The 24,673-nt window shown below is 40.1% G+C and overlaps 1 protein-coding gene across 4 annotated transcripts in view; it reads right to left on the minus strand.

Annotated features, from left to right (window-relative positions):
• PTPRK (protein tyrosine phosphatase receptor type K) overlaps positions 1–24,673 on the minus strand; it is a 610,223-nt gene that overhangs the window by 457,983 nt on the left and 127,567 nt on the right. For all 4 annotated transcript variants that reach the window (XM_054970457.1, XM_054970449.1, XM_054970440.1 and 1 more), the window contains exon 2: positions 7,186–7,308. In XM_054970457.1, the coding sequence (XP_054826432.1) occupies positions 7,186–7,308 (123 nt within the window). The remainder of the gene's footprint in view (positions 1–7,185; positions 7,309–24,673) is intronic.

Genomic DNA, 24,673 nt, shown 5'->3' on the forward strand with positions numbered 1-24,673 from the left:
GTGAAACTCACACAACTCAGGGCTGACTGAGAGGGCCCCGATTTCAGAAATTCTTCTTGCTGATGTGACTGCAGTCAGGAATAAGGCCTTCATCCTCAGCCATTTGAGCAGAATCTCTCTGATACGTTCGAAGGGAGCCCTGGTTAGGGCAGATAGAACCGTATGTAGTTTCCAAGTTGGGAGTCTGTGCGAACATGGTGGGTCCTTTAGGGCAGCACCCTTAAGAAAACAATGAATGTGTGGGTGTCTGGATATATTTACACCCTGAAAATGTGGTGGCACTGTTGCCAGGGCTGCAACCTGTCGTTTCAGAGTCGCAGATTTGAGACCACTTGCATGACCATCTTGCAGAAATGGTAAGATGGACCCAATCTTGGGTTTCAGGACATTAACTGCCTTTCTTCTGCACCATCTAGCGAAAGCTTTCCATGTCGTATTGTATATCCTTGTGGTGGACTGTCTCCTGGAAGCTAATAGTGTATTGGTCACTTCCTCTATCCCAATCTTAAGAAGCGTTCCCGCTTAATCTCCACACGGTTAAATGTAGCCACTCTGGGTGTGGGTGCCAGACTGGGCCTTGCTGAAGCATGTCTGGAGATATTGGTAGAGTCAGTGGTGGATGCGTTGCTAGTTGTTGCAGGGCAGAGAATCATGGTCTCCGGGGCCAGTAAGGAGCAACTACTATTATGTCTGTGTTTTGTTCTTTGATCTTCCTGATTAATTTGGGAAGAACTGGTAAGGGGGTGTAGGCGAACAGGAGATCGTCTGGCCATTGTGATGTCAGCGCGTCTGTCGCTTCAGCCTCTGGATGATGGAAACTGGAGAAGAACCTGTTCACTTGGTGGTTGGTTGAGGATGCGAACAGATCGACCTGGGGAAGTCCTAGGTGAGACGTGATGAATCGGAACAGATCTTTCTTCAGAGACCATTCGCCTTCCTGGATGGTTTGTCTGCTGAGCCAATCTGCCTGTGTGTTCATTGATCCCTTGATGTGCTCCGCCGTGATGGATGCCAGGTTTCGCTCTGCCCACGCTAGGATCTTGGATGCCTCCTTGTGTAGGACTGTAGATCTGGATCCCCCTTGTTTGTTGAGGTATGCTTTTGCTGAAACATTGTCTGTCCTGATTAAGACATGATGTTGTGATATCTGTGGGCTGAAGTGTAGTAGGGCCAGATGTATTGCCCTTAGTTTCAGAAGATTGATAGGTAGCAACCTCTCTCTGTTGGACCATTGACCTTGCACTGGGGAGTCTTCCAATATTGCTCCCCATCCAGACAGGCTGCTGTCCGTGAAAATCTGCTTTAGATTCAAACTGAGGTATTGCTTCCCTTGGCAGAGATGGGAGATTTTGGTCCACCATATGAGGCTGGACTTTACCTTTGGAGGAACCTGAACAAGGAAGTCCACTTTATTCATAATTTTTAACTGGAAGGGTCTCGGGAGTTGTTGAAGAGGTCTGGTATGGAGCCGACCCCACTGAATAGTGTCGATACTCGAGATTAAGAGTCCCATCAGTTAGGCAAGGGTCATCAAGGAAGAGAACCTAGCTTTGAGGACAGAAAGAGACATTTCTTTTATCTTTTTTGCTCTTGTTTCCATTAGGAAGGTGCAATTGCTTGTTGTGTTTATCAGGAATCCCAGGTGTTCCAATTTTTGACTGGGGTGAAGAGAGCTTTTCTGAAGATTGAAGTCCTGTAGGCATTGTACGGTTTTTTCTGTATCTATCTGTGCTTTGGACTTGGGAGTTTGATCTGATTAGCAGGTCGTCAGGATATGGATAAATGTGAATTCCTTGTTTTCTTTTTTTTATATAATAATTTATCCAAATTTAATACAAGAAATGATAAAACCGTACTGTACAAACAAGAAAGGGATTAAAACTAAGCCATAAAAGACATTATCAAAACCACTCTTGGCAAATGGTTAAAAACCCAAGAATTACAATAAATGAGCATTTTAACATTGTTGCATTGGGGGAATTAAATTCCTTGTTTTCTTAATTGTACAATTGGGTGAATCAGAATCTTGGTGAAGACCCTGGGTGCTGTGGAGAGGCCGAATGGAAGGGCTCTGAACTGCAGGTGTAGATTTCTCAGCTTCCGAAACAGAAGCTGAGAAATCTTCTGTGTCCAAGGAAGATTGGGATGTGAAGATAAGCTTCCTGCAGGTCCAGGGAGGTGAGGAACTCCCCTTGTGCTAGGGATTCTGTGATTGATCTCAGCGACTCCATTCTGAAGTGTCTCAGCCTGATAAATTTGTTGACGAATTTCAGATCCAGAATTGCTCTCCAGTCTCCATTCCTTTTGGGCACCGTAAAAAAGATGGAGTACACTCCCTGCCCCTGCTCTGGGATGGGGACGGGTTCTATAGCCCAGATGCTGAGAAGGTGTTGGATGGCAACGTATGTCCTGTGAAGTTTGTCTGGGTTCTTGTGAAGAGGGGAAGAGATGAAACAGTCCGGTGGGGGTTGCATAAATTCTAGGGAGTATCCTCTGGTGACTATTTCCAGAGACCAAGCATCCGCTTGAGAGTTGATCCACTTCTCCTGGAAGTGCCAGAGGCGTCCCCCTACCGGTAGCTGTTCGTAGTCATGCTTTGTTCTGCTTGTTATCACACATTGGTTTGTCGCTTCTGTTTGGAAATTGCTTGTTGAATCTGTTGTAAGGATGTCCTCGTCTGAAGCCTTGTTTGGAAGGGGCCCAGGATAATCCTCTGGTGTCCTTATTAAATTTTGGTAGTACTCTGTGGGAGTGAAAGGAGTAATTGCTGGAGGGTCTCCTGTCACTGCAATTCAATGTTTTGGGCATCGCCTTTTTCTTGTCCCTGGTCTCAATGAGTATCTTGTCGAGGGCATCTCCAAACAGTCTGTCTCCTTGGAAGAGGAAGGCTGCGACTATTGATTTAGAGTGAGGGTTGGCTTGCCAGGTTCTCAGCCATAGAGATCTTCTGGCAGCTGCTGCAGACACCATGGCCCTGGAGGAAAAGATCAAGGACTCCAAAGTTGCATCTGCTATGAGGGAGCTAGCCTTAAGGACTCTGCTAGTCCCCTCCACTAAGCGGTGGTTACTTGGAGGAATGAGCTGTACGATTTTCCTGGTCGATACCATGGTGGCTCTGGACACTGCTGAGGCTATGGCAGATGCCTTGATGGCCAATGAGGTGTCTTCATGTGCCTTTCTCAGAGCAAAGTCAGCCTTCCTGTCAAGATTGTCCTGGATCATACCCTCGCCATCAGTAGATAGTAGGCCAGAGGATTGTAATGCTGCCACAGAGGCGTCCACTAAAGGCACCTGAAAAAACTGGTCAGTGAAAGATGGTAAGGCATACAATTTCTTAACAGATGCTGGAAAATTTCTATTGGCCATAGGTTTAGCCCATTCAGCCTTTAGTTGCTTTTCAAAAAAGTCAAGGAATGGAAAGACCCTCTCAGTTGTGCCAGACCTGGGGAAGAATTCTTTATTTCCCTTGGGTCTGCTTTTAGACTGAGATGGGGTGGAACCTGTATCATCACCTGATGGGGTTTCCTGTAACTCCAAGGCTGCCATGGTCTTGGAAAGGAGGTATTGATAGTCCTCTGATTTGAAAAATTGTGCAGACTGTTCGAGTATTTCTACATCCTCCCTCATCTGAGAGGAATTCTCCCTCTTAATTCTCACTGTAAAAGTTCAAAAGCAATGCAGTGTCCAGAAGTAAGCTGCTCTCCCTATCGAGTTAGGAAAGGAACTGAGAAACAGGGTGACACCCACCAGGAAGACAAGAAGTATGAAGATTTGTTCCTGCCTCCCTGAACAGAGGGTGGGAATCACCCATCAAGATGTCCTCCGCCCCAGAGGGAGAATCTCCTTTTCTATCAGCATGTACTAAAAGCCACGTTCATCTGTTAAAAATATAAGCTAAGGAAACTTGGTAGTTTGATCATTTATACAAGATCATTGTCTGTGTAAAATGTTAAATACCACTTGCTAATTACTTGAGTGAAGAGTTCAAAATTTTCTAATACTTAAATGCATATCACAGCTCTTACCTCATCTTCCTATCATGCATATTTTCAATTAGTTGTTTAGACAGAAAACAAAATTTGAGAGATTAATAGTGAAAGAATTGAGCAACTTTTGCAGAAGAGGACAAAGAAGACCTCAAACAACTTCAAATGTCTTGAAAAGGATAAAAAGTTTTTTTTAAAATCTGATTCTCACCCTTGCCTTATATACCCTGCAGCAGGAACTCTGCCTCCTTTCTTCTGTCAGCCACTGAAAGGCAGACAAGTAAGATTCCAGAAACAAGTATGTTTTTTTGTGGAGAGGGGGGCATCAGTAAAGGGCAGGATTACCAGGAGGCAAACAGAAAGTCTGAAGTCAGCACACCCATGAAAAGCATGATAACTAACTAAATGCAACAAATTAGTCTGTGCGGAAGGGGACAATGATTTCTTCATTTTACTTATAAATTAGTTGCAACATAGGCCTATGATTCATAATATCAACACTTTAAAAGCATGTAACAGCAGAAGTACTTGGATGATAAGTGGGGCTAGCATGTATGCTAACAGGATTATCCCATTGCCCAAGACCTCTCTACATGTGTCCTACTACCCATCTTCACCCTCTCTCTAAATTTGAAGGGGAATTTAGACGTTGCACAGCAATAAAAACATGATCAAAATTCATATCTAACTGTAAGAAGAGTGCTCTCAGTATTTTAGGGATAGGTATACTTCTGATATAAGAATGAATCCCTTACATGCTTATCTATAAAGACAGTTATTTCCTTTGTTAAATTTGGGGGCTGGGTGTGGAAACTATTCAGGCATTTTCCAAGAGATGTGGAGTGGTATAAATGCATTACTAATATGTTATTGTTTAACAAGAAAGGTGCACTGCAGCATTCAACCATTATCAACTGCAACCACATAATAGTTCTAAACCTAACCGCTAATTACCAAAATGAAAGTGCACCCTCTTTTTAAATAAAACTAATTATGGAAAATGGATAACAAGAAAAAGGACTCATCATGAACAGGTTGGTCTAATTTTACAATAAAAAGATCTCGTTTTCCCTTCTTGAAACAGACACAAGCTGTTCAAAGGTGCAAACAAAGTAGCCTCAAACTTATTTCCTTCCTTCGTATGATTAATTATTTAATGCTATATTAATTGAAATATGTTCTTGAATTTCAGAAGCATTCATTTTACTTGGCAGATCATTCTGTCTAGAAAGCACCGATTAAGCTGTTCATCAAAGGTGAGCAGGCAAGGTCATCTAGGCTGCACCTCTTCAGTTATTCATTATCTTGTCCAAAGTAGTAATTAACAATGGAAACATTTCCATAAATCAGAACGCTTCAAATATTCCCAGGTGATGAAAAATCAGAAGATACTTTATTTTACCAGTATCTTATACACAGTATAGAGGAATTTTAACCTGGTTCTTTAAAGCAGGAAACCATCAGCTGAACCTTATTTTCACAACCAACTGCTTATAAAAGAACTACTGCAGAACAGATTTATTGACGTCTAAGAACATAAATATTTATTCAAACGTTTTACATTGCCAGATCCACAGTTCTTACGGAATTCTTAATTGCTTGCTGAGATGAACGATTTAATGTTCCAGGTTTAAAATTTAAAAATGATGGCATGTGTAGATCGTTTGAATAAACAGCTGCACTTAATACTGCACAGGTACAGCATAGATCTATTATTATGCATTAAATATTAGCTTATTTTGTTACTTGACTCACACCTATAATTCAGCATGTACTTATCATCAACTAAAGCTAATTCATATGGAAAGGAGCAATGAAAAAAACATACCAGGAAATGAAATAAATGAGGTGCAACAGAAAGGTAAATAATTAGTATGCTATTCTCATTCATCACTTATTCTTAGATTAAAAGATTTTGTCACTACTACTAACACTTTAAATACTTGTGTTTTTCTTGCAAACACAACTTCAATATGTATCCACCGGGAATATTTTCAGGAACCACATGAACAGTACAAAGGGCTTAGACTGGAATAACACAGCACACAACTGCATAGAAAAGCATAAACTAAGTTGTCCGATATTTTTATTCCCTCATTCTAAAATAAGAGATTTTAGGCCAAGCCACCAATCCAAAGGACAGGTGCTCAACTTCCTTTTGATTCAATCAAGTTTGTTCAGAGGAATCTTGGTGGGGCAACTGTATATATTTATTCATAAAAGACTGTTACTTTACTAAAGGCTAACAGGTCATTAGGCGGCGGGGGAAGACACTGTTCTCCTGGGACTTGTCCCATTAGAATGCAGGGGGATCACATAACCAAATGTTTTTCTGTGTCCAAAGCTCTTGGCAACAAAGGCAGGGAGATTCTGAAACATGCAACCTTACAGCTTCATTCACACCACTTTATATTTTTAAAATTTTACATACATTAACCTTACTGGCAAAACAGTTCTGAGGATAGCTATAGAGCAATTTCTTTGATTAGTACTGCACTCCATCATGCAAGATAGCCCATTCACACACAGAATCAGCATGTCACAGGTGGATTTGCATCTGGAATGCAAACTCGGCACACTGTTATACTGACTCATGGACAAAGCATTTAAGCATGACGAGCTGTATATGAAAACTTACACTGGCAGGCATGTTGACTGTGATGGCATCATGCCTTTTTGGCCTTTTGTTATCCTTTCAACAACCATATGGGTTGTTCTGGCCCTTCGGTATCATTTCAACAATCCATGTATTACCATACTAGAATATAGGGAAACTGAGGGTGACAAATATGGTGGCTTGCCCAATGTCATAAAGCAAGGTCACGCCTGAAGATAAAATCAATATTTTAACATGTTTTAAAAAGGAGAAGAGGAGAACAATTTAAGCCACTTTGGATCCCCTTTGGGGAGAACCATGGAGCATAAATGAAGTCAAATAAAAATAAACATAAAAATTAAAAAATTAAACTCTGTATAAAAGTTATAAACATTCATAGTGATTATGTGCCCAGCCTTGCCATAATTTTTAAGAAGTATCCAAGTGTTTTCTTTGCTCCAATGATATCAATAAAGAATACACACGTTCCCAGATTATAACAGATTACATCCCTCAATTTTCTTCTTTTTTAAAAAAGTAAATTATTCTCCTCTCGAGGAAGTAATTTCCTTCTGATTGATCAGCTACCTTAGCAATTCTTACCTGGAGGCATCTCAGGTGGCAGGTAGTGAGGCTCTTGAGCACTAATATGAACCCAGTCAAAATCATCATATGGGTCTTGATGGTAATCACAGGGCCCTGGACCATCATCAAAAGTGCAACCCCCTAAAAGAAGAAGGAAAAACCAACTTTTATCATTGTCTTAAATTCTAAGCTGCATTACTGAATACCAAAAATTTACTTTTCATCCACATTTTTCCTTAATATCGCAACTACTGTGCACACAGTCCATGCGTTTCCCCTCCCATGTCTCCCCCCACAGCTCAATAACCTCATCTATCATTATTTGCTTACTGTTTGTCTGATTCACACAAATTCCCTTAAGGGAATTCTATCCAACTCAGAAATCACAGGCCAAGCAACTCAGTCAAAAGCAGAATGTAGCTTGGTACTTACTTAAAGGAACACATCTGAGGCGAACTGAATTTGAGTAGAAGTTCTTTATTGATAAGATAAGATGCCAGTATCATATACTTATGCCATCTTTCCTAGGACTACAGACAAGTATCACGCAGATATAGGGCCTCCGAGGCTACTCCTAATTCCCCCCTTCCTCTTAATAGTTCTCTAACTTTGTTTTCAGGAAAACAGGTTGTGGATTCATGGACTGCTCAAGGTCAAGCAGGCTCCCAGGCTCGGGAGAGATTACAACAGGAACAAACACCATTTGTTCTCAGTTTGTCACCCCCGGTTCAAATAACAGAAACACCCAAACAGCATCAGCTTCAGCAGCGGGGTACTGAATGTGACACGTGATCCTGAGCACCTGACAAGTGATACTATAATCCATAAAGACAGAATCCACTTTCGTGCTCAAACAACAGAATAAATTGCTGCTGTCCTTGTTTGGGAGAAACACGAAGATAATTTCTTCCCAAATTAAGATCACAAGAATAATGAATGAATGTACTAATGGTAAGTTGCACCTTTTCACCAAAAGTTACATTTTAAATTATTTCATCCAGATAGAAAAAACAAGACTAATGATTAACAGCAATAATCTTACTGCTATAAAGACAATTACTGCTACTACACAAAATTGGGAGGGGGGACCTCCAAGACTCCACTGATTTAGTTAAAAATACTCACTGCTTATAAACAGCATAACTGCCATTATCCACATATGGAAAAGAAATGAGAAGGCTTATTTTCATTTTTTGTGGACTTCCGGTTTGGGATTAATGGCGATCTGAAGGAGCCTAGGGATCTGGGATATCCGAGGCACTGTTTTTTTGGAAAGTGAGGCACCAGAATGCCTGCTACCGACCCAACTTCAGGGAGAAGTTGGGCTTGAATGCTACACAACCCTGAGAGAGTGTGATCTCGGTGAGGGGGGGTTCTGAATCAAGGATTCTTCCCACCACCTTGAGGTCCCCTCGGAGAAGGGCGAGCTACAAACTCTGCAGTACCTCAGGAGTCATTTAATTGGCATAAGATCGTCAGAAACCAAGCTTCAGTAACAGCTTTGACCAACTATAAGCGAAGGAAACAACACAGACAACCCGCAAAATCACCATAAGGTAAAGATTGCTATCGGACTTTGTAATTTAAAACGGGAGCGAAAAGACCAAGATAAAAACGTTAAAAGGACTTAATCTAATAGTGTAAACAACAAGGAACAATTATTGAGCAAAAATTTTGACGCTGGTGTAATTTTAAGGACTAAAAAAGCAATAAGAAGCATTGTTTATACATACTTGCGGTCAGAAGAGAGATAACCAGCATGAGAGAGGAGGTGTGAGCTAGGGGAAATATTGCGAGACGGGAAGTAAACAAGGGAGGAGACAACTTGGTGCCTAGAGAGGACAGCAGAGGGCAGGAAATAAGAAGACCGACTAGAAGAAAGAAGACCCGGAAGCAAAACAAAGGAAGTATTGAGAGACTACAAAGACTGCAGCAACAGGAACAGGAAGCACGCCATTTTAAGTGAGGCTTGAAGTGAAGCCAGTAATCATAGAGAAGCTGCAAACAAACTATAGAGAAAAAACATCCGACATTTTGGAGCTAAGGAAAATTATTTTTAATTGCTAAATCAGAGACAATGAAGCCAAAACGGATCTAAGGAAAAGAGCATATACGTGGGGAGGCACTAAGCCGAGTCCTACAATGGCGGGAAAAAAAGTAGATAAGGAATGGCAAGCCTCAGTAGATGCAACGATTGAAGGATTGGGAAAAAAAGTTACGGAGAGTCATAAAGAACTGAAATCAAAAAGAGTCCAGTAGCACCTTTAAGACTAACCAATTTTATTGTAGCATAAGCTTTCGAGAATCAAGTTCTCTTCGTCAGATGCCTGATACAGAGACTGGTCTCTGTATCAGGCATCTGACGAAGAGAACTTGATTCTCGAAAGCTTATGCTACGATAAAATTGGTTAGTCTTAAAGGTGCTACTGGACTCTTTTTGATTTTGCTACCACAGACTAACACGGCTAACTCCTCTGCATAAAGAACTGAGTCAATCATTGCAGAAAATGCATGAAACGCTGGCAAAGGATTTAAAAGATATGAAAGACACAATTAGGGTGGAGGTAGCGGGACTGGCAAAAAATTTGGAAGGAATAAAATTTCAAGCAACTAACAATAAAGTCCAAGAGGTAGAGCAGAAGACCAGGGATTTATCAGCGAATATAAAGCAGGAAAACCAAGTGATGCAAGAAAGAATGGCACTGATGGAATGTAAGGCGACAGAGAGGCAATTAAGATTTAGGGGCGTGAAAGAATCGGATACGCAAAGTGTACAGGAACAAATGACAGAAATTTTAGCAGAATTTTTAAACAAAGAACCAGAAGAAATAACAGCAAACATGGATCTAGTATATAGAATCAATTCAGCTTATGCACAACAAAAGAAGATACCAAGAGATATTATTGTGCAATTAATAACAAAAATAATGAAAGAGGAAATTATCAAAAGGCATTTTGAAGATTCCTTATCAGTGGAGGGAAACAGAATTAAGATAATGAAGGAGATGCCAAAAAGGATTCTCCAAGAAAGGAAAATATACAGGGAACTGACCCCAAAAACTAAGAGAAAAGAATATCAGATATAGATGGGAGCTACCAGAAGGATTAAGCTTCTGTTTTAATGGCCTAAGAGTCATAATCAAGACAAGAGAACAGATGGAAAGGTTTTTTGAAGAAAATTTGGAGGACTTTCCTAGTTCATTAAGAATGTAACGTAATGGAGTACAAACTACTATCATGGAATGTAAATGGACTAAACTCACCCCAAAAGAGAAAAACAATTTTTCATTGGCTAAAAAAACAAAACTGTAATATAATTTGTCTACAAGAAACACATATCAAGGATCAAGATATTAAATATTTAAAAAATAAACAATTGGGAAAAGAATATGTAGCATCGTCAAAACAAAAGAAAAAAGGAATAGTAATTTATATTAAAGAAGACATAGACTCTAAATTAATTTTTCAAGATCAGAATGAAGGTATTTGGCTGTGGAAATCAATGTAAATGCAAAAAAACCCCACTGATAATAGGTCTATATGCACCCAATGGTGCAAAGGACCTGTTTTATAGGGAAATATTAGATAAATTGGATCAAGACTCATATAACCAGATGATAATGGCTGGAGACTTCAACGGTGTTGCGGATTTACAAATGGACAGGAAGTTAAAGGGAGGTAAACAGAGATCTGGAAAACTACCAAAAGTATTTTTTGAACTAGTACAGCAAGAAAAGCTGGAGGATGTGTGGAGAAAAGAAAACCCTAAAGGTAAAGACTTTACATACTACTCCGTGAGACATTTATCTTTTTCAAGAATAGACATGATTTGGACAAGCTTTATGGACAAAAAAAGTGGAAATTTTGCCAAGGGTGAGTTCAGACCATAATCCAATATTATGGAAAGCTATAATGGGCCGGAAAAAACTACAATGGAGAATAAATGAGGATTTATTGCAAAATCAGGAAAATATAAAATATTTAAAAGAGGAGATAAAGCAGTTTTTTCGAATAAATAACAACAATGAAGTTTCAACCCAGATGGTATGGGATTCATATAAGACAGTAATAAGAGGAAATTTAATTTCATTAAACAATAAGGATAAGAAAAGAAAGCCAGAGAAGTGGCAAGAGATACAGCAGAAATTGGATAAAGAAGAACAGGAATTAAAGAAAAAAACCTGGGAAAAAATCAGTAAGACAAGAGATCAAAATACTGCAAGAACAAGTAAGAGCCATTAGTAACAAGGAATTGGAATGGAAATTAAAGACACTTCAGCAGAAGTCATTTGAAAGAGCAAACAAACCAGAAAAGTACCTAGCCTCGCAACTGAAAAAGAAAAAAGAGAAGAAAATTATTAATAGGATAATAGAGGAAGGAAAAGAATTGAAAGACCCAAACAATTAAACATGCCTTTTATAAATATTATGCGAAACTATTTCAAAGGAAGGCAGTAAACTTGGAAGAAATAGATCGATATTTACAAAAAACAGATTTACCAAAGATACCAGAAAATATGAAGCAGAGACTGAATGCTCCAGTAACAGAGGAAGAAATTATACAAGCAATAGAAGCAGCAAAGACTGGAAAAGCACCAGGACCGTACGGGATCACAGCTAAATTTTATAAAGTAATGAAGGAAGACCTTGTACCGATATTAAAAAATATAATGAATGATATACTTCAAGGAAAAGGACTTCCAGATACATGGAATGAAGCGAGCATTGCTTTGATCCCGAAAGAATTACAAGACTTGACAGATGTGAAAAATTATAGACCAATTTCGCTTATAAATAACGACTATAAAATATTGGCAAGAATATTAGCAGACAGACTTAAAATATGGTTAATGGACTTTATAGGAGAGGACCAGGCTGGATTCCTACCTAACAGACAACTAAAATATAACTTGAGAGTTGTTATAAATGCCATTGAATATTTTGACAAACGACCAGATAAAGAAGTTGGCTTTTTCTTTGCAGATGCAGAGAAGGCCTTTGACAATTTGAACTGGGACTTTATGTTCGCATCAATGAAGAAGATGGACTTAGGTAAAGAGTTTATAGAAGCAGTAAGAACAATATATAAGGAACAAAGAGCAACAATCTGTGTCAATGATGACCTGACAGAGAAGTTTGAAATAAGGAAAGGTACAAGACAAGGATGTCCACTATCACCATTGTTATTTGTTATGGTCTTAGAAATATTACTAAGGCAGATTAGAGATGATGACAACATAAAAGGAATAAAAATAAAGGGATCTTCTTATAAGTTGAGAGCTTCTGCAGATGATGTGATGTTTATAGCAGAAGATCCATTACAAACTTTGCCAAGATTACTTGATAAAATTAAGGAATTTGGAGATCTGGCAGGATTTTTTATAAATAAAAAGAAGTCAAAAATAATAACCAAGAATATGACCAAGAAGAAGCAACAGGAACCGAGTGAACTAACAAATTGTGAAGTGGTACATAAGACTAAATATTTGGGAATAGAGCTGACAGCCAAAAATACTGATTTATTCAAGAATAACTGTGAAAAGCTCTGGACACAAATTGAAAGAGCTATGTTAAAATGGAATAAATTAAACTTATCATGGTTTGGTCGGATTGCCACAGTTAAAATGAACGTGCTGCCCAGAATTATGTTCCTAATGCAAACAATACCAATTATTAAAGACAAAAAACAATTTGAAAAATGGCAGAAGAAAATATTGGAATTTGTGTGGGCAGGAAAAAAACCAAGAGTAAATATGAAAGTACTTTGTGATGCTAAGGAAAGAGGTGGAATGCAGTTACCTGATCTTCGACTTTACCACGAAGAGATATGTCTAGTCTGGTTAAAAGAATGGGTGTCCTTAACCAATCATAAATTATTAACTTTGGAAGGCTATAATAAACTTTTTGGATGGCATGCATATATGTGGTACGATAAATACAAAATGGATGCAATGTTCCAACACCACTATGAGGAACATTATTTTTTTTCCTCTTTAAAAAAAAAAGGTACTTTGGCTTCATATTCAAATTGGCAGAATTCAAAGAACTGGTTATTTCCTGTAAAGCTCCTAAACAAGTGGAGACCAGGATTTTCTGCTTTAGTATGAGCCTGCCCAATAATTAACTTCTACTACAGAAGCAGTTTTGTCTGTGGCCCCACTGGAATAGTGTCTGCTGTGTTATGATTGCTTTGAATATGGTAGTCCACTGCTGCACATCTGCCTGACAGAAAAAACTTAAACTTAGTGCTATGTAAGTGCTTCCTTTTCCTCTGTTTTTTCTCCTTTGGAATGTGATTCAGATAAAACAGCCAGTTACTCATGCTCTGCGCTGATTTTAACACTGGTGTTAATACCTCAAATTTTTAATTATTGCTGATTCTATGGATACTATCATGACCTATCTGATCATGCTGCTTTATTTAAATTGTTTTACTACATTTATTACTACCACTAGTTTTTCTTTTATTTTCCATACTTCTTTGTTGTTGTCTGTTTAATAAAGTAAGGAAGAAGATTGGCAGCTTTTCAATTACTCTCGGGGGCAGCTTTTTTGGGAGGGCGAGGGTCATTGTTTTTCAACCAAATGTTACCAAAATTGCAGCAGAGCTTCTTCTGGCTGTCCACTATAGACCCCCCTCCCCCAGTTTTCAAGCAAATGTACAAAGAGTCTGAATTGTACAAGCCCCTGAACAAGCCCAAACTTCCTACTTTTGGTGGGGGGTGAGTGGGAGACAGACTCTCTACCCCACAAAACAAAGAGGAAGGAAAATAGCAGCTTTTTGCAGCTTGGGATTGGCTAGGATTGGTGGGAAGTGTTCTGTGCTCCTCCAGTGCAAGGATCTGATTGAAAGAGAGAAATGTCATTGTCCAGGAAATCAGCAGAATCAAAGAAGACCAAGTGCTCATGCTGCATGGCTGGTAAGCATCAGAACTGGGGGGTGGGGGGATGGATTGGGGGAGGGGCTTTCGTGATTCCCAAAAATTTTAGATTTGAGTTACTGTTCTGGAAAATCAAGGCAATGACTCAATACAGCAATTTCCATGTATATTTTTAGCTTGGGAACTTTGTTATGCATACCCCTAATGGCTTTATAACATGTTTTCTCTACATAATCTATAAACCAGAATTAAGTTCCACTAAATGCCTCTGGCTTACCCTTATTTAATGTTTGATAGCTCAGTTTTTACTTTTTAAAAAAATCCTAAACTTTAGCTTTTACACTGAGAGACAGTGTGGTGTGGCGATTACTGCATGCTAGACTAGGGAGACCTGGGTTCAAATTCCTACTTGCTACTTATGGCTTTTACTTGATGGCCTTGGACTTTCTCTCAGCCCAACCTACCTTATAGGATAGTTGTGAGGATAAATATTCATGCTGTTCTAAGCTCTTCAGAGTAAATGTACAATACAAATCCAACAAAATGATTTGGGGACAAAGAGCAAGCAACTTAAAGAGAAAAGAAGAATGAAGACAAACAAAAAAGGTATCTTAAGGAAGATGGACAGCAGAACATGGATGAATAAAAAATCCTTCTTACAAGGCCGAAGATGGCCCTTCTTATTACCATGACAAAAGAGGGCTGAATTAGTACAGATCTCTTTATTAAAAAGCAACAGTTCTTAATCATATTACAAACTCGGTGGCAGCTGATTTCTCACTCTATACTTGGATTTAGAAATCCTTGGATTTGTTGCTTGGCTTTGAAAATGAAAAGCAAGATCAGGAATGATCATCTCTGATTATCTCTAAGACAACGTCTGGCTGTAAATGTAGAGTATGATCATCTGTATAAAATGAACATCCTAATCATGAATACAAGACAATCACCACACTACAGAAGGGTGTGTGGTTGGGAAAAATCTGCCTAGGTAAAAATCAACAGTTTGTTCTATTCCACTAACATAGCAAGGCTACTTTTTCATGGTTTGAAAAGGGAGCTACTTTGCTTGTCATTTAATTGCCACGACCAGTTTATTGAATTCTGCACTATAAAGGCCAGGATAACCACCTCTTTTAAACCCTAATGAAAAGAGTATGCCCAGGGGATGCTGATATGATACCCAAGTGGGATGAAGAGAGTTTATAATCCAGGTTTGGAGGGAACAGTATAATAAACTGTGGTTCAGACAAAATGAGAACCATATTTGTTGTGGAACTGTTTAATTATCAAGGCTTGGATCTACCAGAAGACTGTGTGAAAGACTGCATGCAAGCTATACCCGACTTCCTGATTTTCTAGGTTGTATGCAGATACAACATTCAGCAATTTACTGGAATCTCCCACTTTTTTATGTTTAAACTATACACCGTGGATGGGCTCATATATCACGCTAAAGCCTACCCTGATATATTGTCGAAGGCTTTCACGGCCGGAGAACGATGGTTGTTGTGGGTTTTCCGGGCTGTATTGCCGTGGTCCAAGACCACGGCAATACAGCCCGGAAAACCCACAACAACCATCGTTCTCCGGCCGTGAAACCCTTCGACAATACATCGAACACCTCTACGGGGAGGAAACATTCCAACAGACCCGGAGACTGGAAACACTTCGGAACAAGAAAGCACATCTACTCTGTTCTTTAACCTTTCTCCTACGCTGCAGGGACACAAGAACCATTCCATCTTTTCTCACAACTAAAAGCATCTTCAAAACCACACAGGCGAACCGCATTTATGACCGTCTAGAACAGGCCCTCTTACGTGAGAGAATCCACACTACCCGCAGAGAACTTGCTGCCACAGACAAGGAGCTATTTTGCTTGCATATCACCAAGACCACGGCAATACAGCCCGGAAAACCCACAACAACCATCCTACCCTGATAATTAACAAAAAGTCCAAAGGATACCCTTTAAGAACAAACATTTGACATGTCAGGAACATATATGATTTCTGAGCGCATGCCTACTAGAAACTAAGAAATCCAAGGGGAATGTGGGTGTTACAAAGGGGTGAGGAATCTCACAAACCTCTATTGGCTAACCATGTCCGAGAGGTGTGTTAGTGTGCTGCAGCAAGAACAAAACAGGAGTCTTGTGGCACCTTACAAAGTGATTAACTGTAAAGTACTTTCATGGTTTAGAGATCACCATCTGATGCTAAGTCATCTGATCAAGTAGGTCTAGTCCATGGACATTCATGTCACAATATCTGTTAGTATTTAAGGTGCCAATACGCTGTCTTTAATTTTAGCCCAGCTTGATATTTTTCATCTATATTAATCAAAACAGGTGGCACATAGTTAGCATCAACTCACAGTAGGAAAAATGTTTGGGAGGAATCAGGAGAGTGAAATTCTTCATACAGGAAAGAGAGAAGAGAGTGTCCAAGATGAAACAGGGTTGCATTTACCTGTAACTGTTGTTTCTTCTGTGCAGGTAGGTACACGCTGGGGCTGTGCACATACAGGCCAGCTGCAGAAAAGATTTCCAAAGCTCCTCCCCCTGGGATCTTTCCAGCCAAAAACATCACACAACCAGGGGAAGGGACGCTATGCTCTCAGTTCTCTCCATGCTGCCACTAGAGACCTCCTAGAAACTAAGGTTCCAGAGAATTCGTGTCAGGGAAGGAGAGTGGGATGTGTGCCTGCACAGAAGACCTCTCAAGGAACAACAGCTACAGGTAAGTGCAACCCTGCTTTCATTGTCATCGCTTCTGTGAAGTTCCACATTTGGAGACTAGCAAGCTCACTGGCTGAAGGAGGAGGGTGTGAAGCTCTCAAAGTAAGAGATCCTTCCCAACAGATGCTTTGCATCTCATTGAAATTCACCCAGAGGTGCTTATAAAGAAGCAGTGAGCTTCCTACAAGTGTTCCTCCTAAAGTACAAGCAGGAATGCAGCAAGGAAAACAGTGCTCTGCTGGAGAGGGCACTGAACATTCATGCACTTAAGACACAGCGTGATAGCTTCTACCAACCTGCAGGAAAGGATGCTTGAGGTTAGTGCCAGGTTCCTCCTGCAGCCTGAATGACTAACATGAATGATAGCATTGTGACATATGAGGCATGAAAACCAATCCTGGGTAAGGCATGGACACAGTAACACTAAAAATGTTATTAATGGGGAGGGAGGATGTACTGTACACTAAAAAGTAGCACCAGGAAGGTGAAAATGTTATCAAGGAGTTATACCCTACTTGAAATGTATTGGGAAATCTAGTAAGGAAAAGGAATGTTTAGAGTGTTTGAGTCTCAAACATAATCAACAGCACAAGAAGCAGGGCCTACGTTCTGCCATAGCCTCGGAAGAGACTCTTACTCACTTAGAGGTGCAAGATACAGTTAGTCAAGTAGCAGCTCAGAAAAAACTGAGACTACTGCTACAGGGCAGGAAAAAGAGCTTACCAATGTCATGTGAAAAGCATAGCAGATCTGCACCAGAATTTTGAAAATAGTAAAGCGGGCTTGATGGTGCCAAAGAAAGGATGGACAGTATGCACTATAAATGTGCACAGCAACATAAGCATAAAAACAACTTACTTTGATCCCCTGCTCCCAGCCTCTGCCCCTCCCCCACCAGCACTAACCTGGCCAGAAGTGGGCGGAAGTCCCAGAGAATGGGCCCAGGAGGCAAAAAACTTCTCATGCCAGTGCACTCTCCATGGGTGCAACAGCATCACTTCCTCAAGTGATGTCATCAACTGGTTTGAATTCCACTGCTGGAATTCTATTGGTTTGAATTCCACTACTGCCATATTCTCAGTAGGTGGCCTTGGGTAAGCCACTCCTTTCAGCCCCAGCTCCTCAGCTGTATTGTGGGGATAATAACAACACTAACTTGTTCACTGCTCTGGGTGAGGCACTAATCTCTCTAGAAGAGTGGTATATAGCACAGTTGTTGTTGTTGTTATTATTTAACAGCCATTTAACAAAAAGAAAATAAGCACCAAGTCCTAGCACAGCCTAGAGCAATCCAAAACACTGGCCTAGATTAAAGGAAAAGACTTGTCACACACACCACAGTTAAAGTGTTATCACCAATGATGGACTGCTTTTCAAAAATGCCTGAAATCAGTTCTGTGTTCACCTGAGTGAGACATTTTTATATAGAAAGTATTTATGCATTAGCTTTGACGATCTAAACAAAAAGAGCAACATTTTATGATCTCTACTGAGCTGAGCTGAATATCAGACCAACTGTCAATGATAGCAGGTTTTAGAGTGAAGGGGGGTGGGGGTGAGAAACACTGAAGCCTTTGAAAGTTTCAATGTTACTGGCACCAAAAAGCCATTTTAATCTGCATCTGTCATGACGAATCTTAATACTCAAAATCTTCTCTTCTTTCGGATTACAGTAATACTATAATCATGCCACAGCAAAACCTTATATTTCTATTGATACTAAACTGATAAATGAATAGCTGATTTACTTTAAGTGATTGTTATCACTGTCTACAAACATGTCTCTAGGGCAAGCAGCCAAATGGCCTAAATGCCCTAAGTATCTAAATAAAAAGTATCAATGGATCTCACATTGACTCATTTGGAAGACGAATGCTAGTACTATTAACTGCTGTTCTTCAAAGCCTGATTGATAATTATTCTGATGAGTGCTAGCTAGTGGTGATAGTATACAAGTAAATTCAAACTTTGTGGTCTTTGCAAAACCTGCACAGCCAGTAAGGGAGTATTTATACTGTACGCAATAAATTGAATTTACTTGACTAACACTTCCTATCTGTTCCTATCTCCTCAGTACCATAGCTCAGTGACTTAAGTGTATAAAAAAAGGAAAAGGCTATGCATATATCTAGTCAGAAGCAGCAATTGCTATCTATGCAAATCCATCAGACTCTTCAAACATGTTATTACCAAATAAAATACTTTCACGTTAATTAAGATATGGATATTTAAACAAATTACAAGAAAAATTTATATATAGTGGGCAACCATATCCCATGAACTGAATGGGTTTTACAAGTACAGAACAGAATTGATTAATGCACGGGGGAAATTTCACCACATGGGAATTGTGGTGCACAGTGGTTTTTTGTTTTTGTTTTTTAAAGGGGAGCTCCATCAGCAGTTTTTCAATTATATTTAACTTCCATTGAACTCTAAGCTTCCTGGTGGGGGCACAAAATTTAACAGTGTAATGCTAAAGTTTTGATTCCTATTTTTTTCATCTAGGTGATTGCACAATTCAAAATAAATTGAGTTAAAGAGATCTGGGTGTCTTGAAAAGGCCACACTGGCCATTTAACTTACACCAAAATTTTCCAGCACGCCACTTGTCTAGAGAGCCACTGGTAGTGAGCCTAACCAAGCTCTAGCAGCACTGTGTTCACTTAAGTGGTCCTCAGGGACCACCTGGGTCAGACCTTTCATTGGCAATCTTAATCAATTGTCTTTTTCTAGTCTGCTTCCAGTTTTCAGGAAGGAGTAATGGGTAGGCTAACACTCACTGATTGCACTGCTGACCTGAGCTGAGTGAGTCCTGCAGTTCTGGCTTGTAATGCAAGGAGGGCCATTCAGCTTGGCTTACTCCAGGGACATTTCCTTTTCCCAGTCCACTGACAAAGGGAGCTTTGACTCTCGAAAGCTCATACCTTGGAAATTTAGTTGGCCTTTATTATTGTTGTTGTTGTTATTGTTGTTGTTATACATTTCCTTTTCCCAGTCCAAAGGGAGCTTTAACTCTTGAAAGCTCATACCTTGGAAATCTAGTTGCCCTTGAAGGTGCAACTGGACCCAGATCTTGCTCTCAGCCCACTCCTCTGTCTGATGCATGTTCTGACACAGGTTTAGACTGAAGGTAATTACTACTAAGGTTCATTTTTAGTTCAAAATTTTATTTTATAGTAGTTCACATTAAAAAAAAAATATCTTTCACAACACCATGCTAAGCTTGCATGTAAAACTACTATGTAATAAAGAAAAGAAAGAGGGTCTGCTCTAACAAAAGTCACTGAAAATGTAATAATGGGTGAGACAGTTGAAAGAAAAGTGATATTTGGGGCACACCAGACATTCTCTGAAGGTGTGCATGTAGCATTAACCTCTGTTGCATAGACTAGGTCTAAGAGGAAGAATAATTTTGTTCATGTTAACTGTCTTTTCCAAAAATAATCTACCGTATATGTTATATTCATCCTGACAGAACTTGGATAAATTCATCAGATTGTTAAGCATGGCTCTCTTTCCCCAAAACAAACAGCCAATAGCAAGCAGATGTTGGTCTTGTTCACCAAGTAAAGAAAGTTTTTTACCAGGTGACTTTTATGATGCTCTGTGTGAGTCTCGAGATGATTATACTGAGTTTATGTTGCATCATAAATGTTAGAGAAAGGGGAAAAAATCACTTGGGGAAAACTGAACATGGCTGAACGTTACTGCAAGCAGCCACTGAACTACAATACTAGTTTCACTTGCCCAAGGGGGCTTTGCTCCTTTAAAGGCAACCTGTATATGCAGCCACATATACATCTCTACCTGAAACTGTTCCTGAAACAGACACAAATCTCTTAAAACAGTTTCTGACACAACAAGAGAAAGGTCTGTTGTTCAGAGAAGTAAGATTTTGAAAATTGCGCTGGCCAAGTTGCAAGCCCTTGGGCATACCTTAAGCCACTGATCTCAAACAACAGCAGTCTGTATCTCACTTTAAGAGAAAGATTTGTGCAGAAACATAATGACATAACTAAGTCGAAAGTATACGATACAATTAATTGTCAGAGAAGCTCTCTCTGCCTCATTCTAGACAGTGATACTTTGCTCTTTCTAGTAGTTCCTCTGCTGTTCAATTAATGTTCAATACAGCAACTCATAAGAAACATGAATGAACAATTGCATGGTCTAAAACTGAAATGTGGATTAGCTGAGTACATTGACCATTGGTGATTCAACATTTATCTATCAATCACATGTCCCCAAGAGCCCAACAGATGAGAGGCTATCAAGCATGAATAAGTCTGTATCTAATTATCCAAAACGTATTTTACCCATCAAAATGCTTAAATTTCCAATTTCAAAATGTGGAAAAATTAAATGCCTTTCTTTATATATACCAATTCTATTTTTTCTAAAAGAGTGATATAAGGATGCAGGGTTAGATCTGGACTAGGAACACTTAGTCAACTCATCCTTTACCTTAGCCATGAAAGCTCACTTGGCCAATCTATGACCCTAAATTACTTCAGAGGATTAGCTGGCAATTTTATCCTCACAACAACTCCTCAGAGAAAGAATGGGATATAGGTGAAATAATCTTTCCACACATACACACTGAATAGTTGCCCAAACTTCATTTGACAATCTCATGAAATATAAGAATACATTTTAAAAGACATTTTATTTTAAAGTATTTGTGTCAATATTTTCTCCATTTTATTCACTGGGAACATTTTTTATTCTAACCACTCCATGAGATAGGGAGACTATGGAAAAGTGACTTGACCAGTGCTTCAACAGGGATGTCCCATAACCATTCCTGCTAGTTCAAATGACAGAAGTCCTCTTAAATTTAGGAACAGCAATCCACACTATCCCAAGTAAACAAAGAAGAGGCAACAACCAAAGAGTAATTCAAGCTTTCAGCTCAGGAACATTAAAGTACTACCTTGTTTCTTCAAAGGCGGTAATAAAAAATAACATAGCACATAAAACAATACTAACTACAGCGAAAAGCACTCAAAGCAACATCCAAAAAAACTACCTACAGGATTGCCTTGCCTATAACTTCTCATTTGATCTCTTCACCAGCACGTATGAGGAAATTCTTATTTCTTTAGTGTCAATTACCTAAATAAGCAATTCATCTGAATATCCAGGCAGAATGCCAGCTAATCAGGAATTAACATGACAAATTAGATATGACATGGCATATCTGATGTATATTTCATTTCAAGCCAGAGCCACGTCTTCACTCATAGCTGAGGCTAAAAATAACTCTGCAATTTATGAAAAGTTGATACAAGCACTGATACCAAGCAATGAGAAATGAAGTGACTTTATATAGCACTCCCCATAAGTAAATGTAAAGTTATTTACATTTTTAGGCCACTACATTCCAAATGCTTGATATATGTAAAAATATTTCAAAATAAATGGTAAATAATTTCCAGGCACTCAGAGAGAGGCTAAAAGGTTGTGCAATAATTTGCAAAGTTCACTCTGACTTTAAAAAGTTGCTTAGAAAAGCTGAAGCTATCATACTAGCAAGCTAGGAGCAGCAACTGATTACCATGTGGGCTGAATGAACTTGCTTTCAGGTATGTAGCCAGAGCCAGGAGCTAAAGGGCAAGAGCCCTTAAATAAGACCGCCTACAAAGACTTTTCTTATGATTTTTCTCACTGAACAGGGGACAGGGGCACTCATAGCATTACAGAAAAATCTAAAGAGTAAATTTTAAAATGCGAGGACCTTAAAAGTTGCCAAAACCAGAGCGAACGGACCATTGGACACTGACCGTGAAGGGTCCTTCTCCTTTGAGGAATGGAGGACATCTTGGGTGATTCCCACCATCCAATCAGGGAGGCAGGAACTCAATTATTTCTTCCTCTTCTTGTTGGTGTGTGGGTCACCCCTCCTTTCAGTTCGGATGACTCCACGAAGCAGTAACTCAACATGGAGAACTTAACTTTAACTATTTAACTCTGAAATGCAAGAGGAAGACAGATATTAAAAAGGAAGCATAATACTTAAGGGAGAAGTAAGGAGAGACCAGCATACGAAGACCCTGGGAGGGCAAGATGTCCTCTGTTCCTCAGAGGAGAAGGACCCTTCACGGTAAGCGTCCAATGGTCCTTTCTCCCTCTGAGGTGGAGGACATCTTGGGTGCTCCCAAAGCAGTCAGTTTCCCTCAGGTGGGTTATGGTCTTTGTTCTGGATTACATGTTGAAGAACTCTTCTCCCAAAGGCGGCATCTGCTGAGTCATACGCGTTTAGCCTATAGTGTTTTACAAATGTGGAAACTTGACGACCACGTGGCAGCCTTGCACACTTCTTCTACCAATGTTTGGTTGTTGAACACCACATTGGTAGCTGCTCTCCTTATAGAGTGAGCTGTAATGCCTTCGGGCACCTCTGTTTGATACTATGTATGCCTCTGCGATGCAGGATCTGATACACTGCCCTATAGCTACCAAAGACATTTTTCTCCCCACATTAGGAGGACTGATGTTAATGAAAATGGACTCTGACTGTCTGATGCCCTCTGTCCTGGTGCTATAGGCTTTGAGGGCCCTTCTCACATCCTGACAATGTCACCCCCTCCCCTTAGGGTGTCTTGGCGATGGACAGAAGGAAGGTAGGTTAATCTCTTGGCTTCTGTGAAAGGTGGAACTTGCTTTTGGAATGAAGGTAGGGTCCATATGCAAGATCACCTTGTCTTTATGGAATATGCATAGCTGGGGTTTCAGTGAGTGTGTGCTGAGTTCCAATATTCTTCTAGCGGAAGTGATAGCAACTAGAAAAATAGTTTTTAACCTCAGCCACTTAAGCAGAATTTCTTTCAGTGGCTCGAATGGTGGTTTGGTCAGAGCCTGGAGAACGATCTTAAATCTCCAAGTTGGGAATCGATGGACTGTCAGTGGGTTTGGCAAGGTTGCCCCTTTAACAAAGCACTGAACATGTGGTTGGCTAGACAACTTTAGTTCCTCTGTAAGCAGTAAGATTGAGTCCAGGGCTGCGATCTGTCTCTTGATAGTGGCCGGATTTAAGCCTGAGTCCAGGTCATCTTGTAAGAATGTCAACGCCTCACTCAGTGATGGGTGTAGAGGGTCTACCTTCTTCCTCCTTGCCCACCTGGTGAAAGCCTTCCAAGTGGTGTTATATATTATAGTCAAACCCTTACTTGAGGCCAGTATCATACTGACTACCTTCAGTTGGAAGCCTAGGCTAGTTAGGGAGCCCCTCTCAATTTCCAGGTGGTCAGGCACAATTGCTCTAGATGGGTGTTCCAGATTGGATCCTGATGCGGCAGGTCTAGGGTCGTCTGAAGTGGTAGAGAGGATGCCTCCACCATTTTCTGCAGTGATGAGGACCATGGACGTCTCGGCCACCAAGGGGCTATCACTATGACTTGAGCGCCCTGTTCTCCTATCTTCCTCAAGAGCTTTGAAAGGATCGGTATCGGCGGGAAGACATACAGTAATCCCTGAGGCCATTGAGAGGTGAGTGCATCTATGTCCTCTGCACGTGGGTGCTGAAATCTGGACATGAATCGAGGCACCTAGTGGTTCAGATGGGATGTGAACAAGTTCATTATGTGCATTCCAAAATGAGTCATTATTGTCTGAAAGGTTTCTCTCTTGAGGGTCCACTCCCTTGGCTGAATGGTTTGTCTGCTCAACCAGTCTACTTGGACGTTGTCCAGTCCCCTTATGCGTTCTCCCGAATCAACTTCAGGTGGGATTCTGCCCAAACCAGGATCTTGGTCACTTCCTTGAGGAGTGCTGATGAGCGGGTCCCCCCTTGTTGACTGATGTAAGATTTCGCTGACATGTTGTTAGTGCAGATCAGGATGTCTCAGCCCGCAGTCTTGTCGGATAATCTGATTAGGGC

The sequence above is a fragment of the Eublepharis macularius genome, chromosome 1 (genome assembly GCF_028583425.1).
Source record: "Eublepharis macularius isolate TG4126 chromosome 1, MPM_Emac_v1.0, whole genome shotgun sequence".
In the NCBI taxonomy this organism is placed as follows: Eukaryota; Metazoa; Chordata; class Lepidosauria; order Squamata; family Eublepharidae; genus Eublepharis; species Eublepharis macularius.